Below are 7,640 nucleotides of genomic sequence, written 5' to 3' on the forward strand. Positions count from 1 at the left end.
CATGGGAGCAGGCTGCTTGGGGCGACCCTGGATATTTCGGATTTATCCGATCTCCTGGGGGGTGACCAGACCAGCTATTAGGGGCTTTGTTTTATATACACAATTATTACACACACACCCCTCGCAAAATAAAAGTGTCCTGATTTTTCACACTCTCTATCTGCCCCACCCTCCCCCATCTCCGGCCCTGGTCCAGCCCCACGCTCTAGCATCCCCGCCAGCAAGGCGCTCCCCGCCGCCCCGCTCCCTGCCCGCGCAGGCTGGCGTGTCTCGCCGCAGAGGCGGCCGCGCGCGGGCCAGCAGGGGGCAGCCCCCGCGCGCTGACAGGCTCCGGCCCTGCCGACATGGCGGAGGGAGAGTCACGCGCCGCGCAGACAGGAAGCGGCTCCCCAGCGACCCAGGCCCAGGTACCGCACCCCGGTTCCCCCCCTGCCCGGGGCCCAGCCGCGCTGCCCGCTCGGGGGTTGCAGCGGGGCTGCCCCGTGCCCGGGGGGCGCAGAGCGGGGGCCGCGGGGCGCTGCTGGCGGCAAAGCCCGCGGCTCAGGGAGCGGGGAGCCCAGCACGGCCCCCTGCGGGGCCAGCTCCCGCTCGGCGGAGCCGGGGGGTGGGGGCGGCAGCAGACGGCGGGGCTCGCCGCGAGCTCGGCGTAAGCCGCGTCCGGCAACTGGAGGAAGGGAAGCGGCAGGGTCGGGTCCTGGCCCCGCCTGCTGCCCGAGCTCCGCTGGGGGCGCGCTGTGTCTCCGCCCCGCGTGTCTGACCTGGGCACCCCCCGCCCCGCCCCGCCTACAGCCCCCGACCTCGGCAGCCCTCGCCCCGCCTACAGCCCCCCACCTGGGCAGCCCCCGCCCCGCCTACAGCCCCCGACCTCGGCAGCCCCCGCCCCGCCTACAGCCCCCCACCTGGGCATCCCCCGCCCCGCCCCGCCCCGCCTACAGCCCCCGACCTGGGCAGCCCCCGCTCCGCACGCTCTAACCTGTGTACAGCCCCGCCCGCACCCCACCCCGATCTGTACAGCCCCCACCCCACCGCACTGACCCCGACAGCCCCGCCCCGATCTGTACAGCCCCCACCCCACCGCACTGACCCCGACAGCCCCGCCCGCACCCCTCCCTGATCTGTACAGCCCCCACCCCACCGCACTGACCCCTACAGCCCCACCCGCACCCCTTCCCGATCTGTACAGCCCCCACCCCACCGCACTGACCCCGACAGCCCCGCCCCGATCTGTACAGCCCCCACCCCACCGCACTGACCCCGACAGCCCCGCCCGCACCCCTCCCTGATCTGTACAGCCCCCACCCCACCGCACTGACCCCTACAGCCCCACCCGCACCCCTTCCCGATCTGTACAGCCCCCACCCCACCGCACTGACCCCGACAGCCCCGCCCGCACCCCACCCCGATCTGTACAGCCCCCACCCCACCGCACTGACCCCGACAGCCCCGCCCGCACCCCACCCCGATCTGTACAGCCCCCACCCCACCGCACTGACCCCGACAGCCCCGCCCGCACCCCACCCCGATCTGTACAGCCCCCACCCCACCGCACTGACCCCGACAGCCCCGCCCGCACCCCACCCCGATCTGTACAGCCCCCACCCCACCGCACTGACCCCGACAGCCCCGCCCGCACCCCTCCCTGATCTGTACAGCCCCCACCCCACCGCACTGACCCCTACAGCCCCACCCGCACCCCTTCCCGATCTGTACAGCCCCCACCCCACCGCACTGACCCCGACAGCCCCGCCCGCACCGCATCTGTACAGCCCCCACCCCACTGACCCCTACAGCCCCGCCCGCGCCCCTCCCCGATCTGTACAGCCCCCACCCCACCGCACTGACCCCGACAGCCCCCCCTGCGCCCCGCTCTGTCCACCCCCCACCCCACCGCACTGACCCCGACAGCCCCGCCCGCATCCCTCCCCGATCTGTACAGCCCCCACCCCACCGCACTGACCCCGACAGCCCCGCCTACACCCCGATCTGTACAGCCCCCACCCCACCGCACTGACCCCGACAGCCCCGCCTACACCCCGATCTGTACAGCCCCCACCCCACCGCACTGACCCCGACAGCCCCGCCCGCACCCCTCCCCGATCTGTACAGCCCCCACCCCACCGCACTGACCCCGACAGCCCCGCCCGCACCCCTCCCTGATCTGTACAGCCCCCACCCCACCGCACTGACCCCGACAGCCCCGCCCGCACCGCATCTGTACAGCCCCCACCCACCACACTGACCCCGACAGCCCCGCCCGCACCCCTCCCCGATCTCTACAGCCCCCACCCCACCGCACTGACCCCGACAGCCCCGCCCGCACCGCATCTGTACAGCCCCCACCCCACCGCACTGACCCCTACAGCCCCGCCCGCACCCCTCCCCGATCTGTACAGCCCCCACCCCACCGCACTGACTCCGACAGCCCCGCCCGCACTGCATCTGTACAGCCCCCACCCCACCGCACTGATCCCTACAGACCCGTCCGCACCCCTCCCCGATCTGTACAGCCCCCACCCCATCACACTGACCCCGACAGCTCCGCCCGCACCGCATCTGTACAGCCCCCACCCCACCGCACTGATCCCTGCAGCCCCGCCCGCACCCCGATCTGTACAGCCCCCACCCCACCGCACTGACCCCTACAGCCCCGCCTGCACCCCGATCTGTACAGCCCCCACCCACCGCACTGACCCCTACAGCCCCGCCTGCACCCCGATCTGTACAGCCCCCACCCCACCGCACTGACCCCGACAGTCCCGCCCGCACCGCATCTGTACAGCCCCCACCCCACCGCACTGATCCCTACAGCCCCGCCCGCACCCCGATCTGTACAGCCCCCACCCACCGCACTGACCCCGACAGCCCTGCCTGCACCCCGATCTGTACAGCCCCCACCCCACCGCACTGACCCCGACAGCCCCGCCTGCACCCCGATCTGTACAGTCCCCACCCACCGCACTGACCCCGACAGCCCCGCCCGCACCCCATCTGTACAGCCCCCACTCCACCGCACTGACGCCAACAGCCCCGCCTGCACCCCGATCTGTACAGCCCCCACCCCACCGCATTGACCCCTACAGCCCTGCCTGCACCCCGATCTGTACAGCCCCCACCCCACCGCACTGACCCCGACAGTCCCGCCCGCACCACATCTGTACAGCCCCCATCCCACCCCACCGCATTGACCCCTACAGCCCTGCCTGCACCCCGATCTGTACAGCCTCCACCCCACCGCACTGACCCCGACAGCCCCGCCCGCACCCCTCCCCGATCTGTACAGCCCCCACCCCACCGCACTGACCCCTACAGCCCTGCCTGCAGCACGATCTGTACAGCCCCCACCCCACCGCACTGACCCCTACAGCCCCGCCCACACCCCATCTGTACAGCCGCTACCCTACAGCACTCTGACCCCTACAGCCCCGCCTACACCCCTCCCCAATCTGTACAGTCCCCACCTCACAGCACTGACCCCTACAGCTCCACCTACACCCCGATCTGTACAGCCCCCACCCCACCGCACTGACCCCGACAGCCCCGCCCGCACCCCTCCCCGACCTCTACAGCCCCCATCCCACCGACCCCTACAACCCCGCCCGCACCCCTCCCCGATCTCTACAGCCCCCACCCCACCGCACTGACCCAGACAGCCCCGCCCGCACCCCGATCTGTACAGCCCCCACCCCACCGCACTGACCCGGACAGTCCTGCCCGCACCACATCTGTACAGCCCCCATCCCACCCCACCGCATTGACCCCTACAGCCGTGCCTGCACCCCGATCTGTACAGCCTCCACCCCACCGCACTGACCCCGACAGCCCCGCCCGCACCCCTCCCCGATCTGTACAGCCCCCACCCCACCGCACTGACCCCTACAGCCCTGGCTGCAGCCCGATCTGTACAGCCCCCACCCCACCGCACTGACCCCTACAGCCCTGCCCACACCCCATCTGTACAGTCCCTACCCTACAGCACTCTGACCCCTACAGCCCCGCCTAAAACCCTCCCCTATCTGTACAGTCCCCACCTCACAGCACTGACCCCTACAGCCCCACCTACACCCCGATCTGTACAGCGCCCACCCCATCGCACTGATCCCTACAGTCCTGCCTACACCCCTCCCCGATCTGTACAGCCCTCACCCTATCGCAGTGACCCCTACCTGAGATCCGGCTGGGAGTCCCTTGAGCTGTTTGTTCCTAGGCTGAGGCAGGGTGTTCTCAGCACAGGGCTCAGAATTTAACCCAGGCCACTTGCTCTGCCCAAGCACCGAGTTGGTAATCTTCGGGGCATGTTGCTTTCCTTGGGACTTTCCTTTAGCGGGGAATGGGCTCAACATCTGAGAGCTGTTCTCAATCCTGCAATGAGCTCCCTTCAGCTGGTCTCCATGGGGCACTGTGCTAGCACAGGGATCCATCCAAACGGCGCTCAGTGCAAACCTGGGGCCTTAGCGGGCAAACGGCAGAGATATAATGGTCCCTGCACCCAAGGCCTCGCTACACTCCTACAAGGTAACAGTGAGTCCTTGGAGTGTTTCATCCACCAGCCCTTTCCAAACCACTAACACGATCAGATTTCTATTTCGCTCTCAATCATGAGTTCCGTAGTATTTACAGTCAAGAAAAATTCCTCTTTGCCAGTAGTGTATAGATATTTTCACTCTCTTTTCAAAATGGAAAGAATCAGGTGAAATTTGGCCAAGAAAAGTTTTTCATTTAAAAAAAAACCCAGGGATTTCCCCATTTCTATAAAGCCATTCCTGCAGCCTGGGGAACGCCCAACATTGCAGCGCTGTGCTAGGGCATGAGAACCTAAACCATTCATTTCTGCTGAAAGACGAGAAATCTGATGGGTGAAATCCTGGCTCCCTTGAAGTTAATGTTAAAACTCCCACTGCCGTCAGTACAGTCAGCTTTTCCTCAGTGTGTGTAAGAGAGTCGCTGTCCAGAGTTCACTTGGACTTAGGACATTGGGACAAAAAAGATACAGGAATAAGTCATCAGGGCCAATGTTCCCTCTAATTTTTTACGTCCATGTGTGGAATGAATTTTGTGATGTGCACCAATATGGAGGTGATATGTGGCGAGGGTGGGAGCGAGGGATTCAGAGTGTGGGAGGGGGCTCAGGGCTGGTGCGGAAGGGGTGAGGGCTCTGGGGTGGGGCCAGGAATGAGAGGTTTGGGGTGCAGATGGGGGCTTAGGGCTTGGGCAGAGGGTCTGGGTGGGGTGGGGAGTGAGGGCTCTGGGGTGCAGGCTGCCTTGGGGCTGCAGCGGGGAGAGAGGACTCCCCCCAGCCCTCTCTCACCACAGCAGCTTGGGGCACCTCTCCCCTGCTGCACGGCCACGCAGCTTAGAGGGAACTTAGATCAGGGTTTGAATTTTACCCTTTTTAGTAAAGGATTCCCATCTACTCTGTAGAGGGGCACAACAGACCCAGTCTTACTCCAGGCAGGGGCTGCTTGGCTCCTTTGCCTCTGCTAACTTCCTTCCCCACCATCTGTACTGCAGCAGTGCACGGCACAGACATGGGGCTCAGCTGCACGACGGTACTAGGAACCAGAGCTCTCCATGCAATTCTCTCTGCAGTCACTGCCCGGTAGCTAGCTTGGTATTTGGTTCTGCTCAGAGAGATTAAGGGACTTGCTCAAGGTTGCACGGGTTTGGGATGGAGCTGGGAACAGAACCCAGGAATGCTGACTCTTAGGTCTCTGTTCTACCTGTAGTTACCAGAAAAAGCACCCGAAGATGCTCATACGACAGAAGCCATCTGGCAAGTGGCATGTGAGAGAGTCCGAGGGACTTGAATGTTGCTGCCCTAAGAGCAGCAATAGCTTATTCTGTGCAAGGTCTCCTGCTTTTCTCAGAGTTCCCGGGCCTTGCCTGGGGATCAGAGTTCAGTCATTGAATCTCTGGTCTGCATTGCCCAGCAGTTGAGTGATTCGTTGTGTGTTTGTTTTCTAGGAGCTGGCAGGGCTCTGCACAGAACAAAGAGGTCACTCTCAGCCCCAGCCTGATGCGTGGAGATCTGAGTGCTTTGTGACGAGCCCTTCTCGGAGGAGGGGACCTACAGAAACCTTCCACTTGTCCACTCCTGGAGAATGAGCCCTCCCCTGCGTGTGGCTCTCCCAAGTCTGTGTGAGGGGATTTCACTCCAAGAGGCTGCTGACGCAGCAGGGCTGTGCTGGGAGAATGGTCTGTGCCCAGGTGGAAGCGAGCCCTAGGAAGCATTGGCAGAAGGTGCTGTATGAAAGGCAGCCCTTCCCAGATAACTATGTGGACCACCGGTTCCTGGAAGAGCTGCGGAAGAACATCTATGCCCGCAAGTACCAGTATTGGGCAGTGGTGTTTGAGTCTGGGGTGGTGATCCAACAGCTGTGCAGCGTCTGCGTCTTCGTCGTCATCTGGTGGTACATGGATGATGGGCTGCTGACCCCACAGTGGCTGTTCGGGGCTGGCCTGGCCTCTTCCCTGATTGGCTACATCCTGTTTGATGTCATAGACTTGGGGGTGGGGAGGAAGGAGAGCGGTCGGACCTGGTGGGCGGACCTGAAGAGCACCCTGGTGTTCATAGCTTTCACCTACGGCTTCTCCCCAGTGCTGAAGACCCTGACAGAGTCAATCAGCACAGACACCATCTACGCCATGTCGGTCCTTATGCTCCTGGGGCACCTGATCTTCTTTGACTATGGGGCCAATGCCGCCATTGTCTCCAGCACGCTGTCCCTCAACATGGCCATCTTCGCTTCTGTGTGCTTGGCCTCCCGGCTGCCCCGCTCCCTGCACACCTTCGCCATGGTCACCTTTGCCATCCAGATCTTTGCCCTGTGGCCCATGCTGCAGAAGAAGCTCAAAGCGCAGACACCCCGCTGCTATGTGGGGGTGACCCTGCTCTTCGCCCTGTCTGCACTGGCCGGGCTGTTGACCATCTCGGGCGTCGCTGCCCTTCTCTTTGCCCTTCTGTTGATCTCCATTTCATGCCTGTGTCCTTATTGCCTCATCCGGCTGCAGCTGCTCAAAGACAACATTCATGGGCCTTGGGATGAAGCTGAAATCAAGGACGACCTCTCCAGGTTCCTCATGTAGACTCATCCAGGACACACGGCAGGGGGCAAGACCCCACTGGTGCTATCGGAACAAAGACTTCTGCATTGGAGACGACCTCCTGCGTGACGGAATCTCAGAGAAGTTGGGGGGAGGTTGCAGTGTTATAACAGAGCCTCTTCTCCCAGAGTGAGACAAACTGCTTGGTACATACCGGGAACTTTTGTCTCCCCAGTGTCTACGTGTATCGTTCTCGCTCATTAATACTAGCTGAGCTCCCACCGTGGAAGCGTGGCAAGAGCACAAGTAGACAGAGGACTGTAGGCAGATGCCACCATTTTATGCACCACATCACCTGCTCAGAGCAGGTCTCCATGACGTACATGGCACTTTATGTCAACTATAGGGCAAGAGCTGCTGTTGGCTCTGCTGCTTGGGAAGCTGAATTAAGGGTAGCAATAGTGGGGAATGTTTTAGCCAAAGTTTACTGGTGGAGATGAGGCCCACTGGACTTGCTGGGTATTTGGAGAGCAGCTTTCAAAATCTCTTTGGCAATCTGGACTTTCTGGCTATTAAAAGCATCCAGTCCCTCAAACCTC

General features: G+C 63.3%; 1 protein-coding gene across 1 annotated transcript; it reads left to right on the forward strand.

Annotated features, from left to right (window-relative positions):
* The first annotated feature begins 274 nt into the window (after nt 1–274).
* Nucleotides 275–7,640, forward strand: PIGC (phosphatidylinositol glycan anchor biosynthesis class C). Its single transcript, XM_077825105.1, has 2 exons — nt 275–407; nt 5,962–7,640. Exon 2 carries the CDS (start codon nt 6,190–6,192, stop codon nt 7,081–7,083), a length of 894 nt encoding a protein of 297 aa, XP_077681231.1. The 5' UTR covers nt 275–407; nt 5,962–6,189; the 3' UTR covers nt 7,084–7,640.

The sequence above is a fragment of the Eretmochelys imbricata genome, chromosome 8 (assembly GCF_965152235.1).
Source record: "Eretmochelys imbricata isolate rEreImb1 chromosome 8, rEreImb1.hap1, whole genome shotgun sequence".
Classification (NCBI taxonomy): domain Eukaryota; kingdom Metazoa; phylum Chordata; order Testudines; family Cheloniidae; genus Eretmochelys; species Eretmochelys imbricata.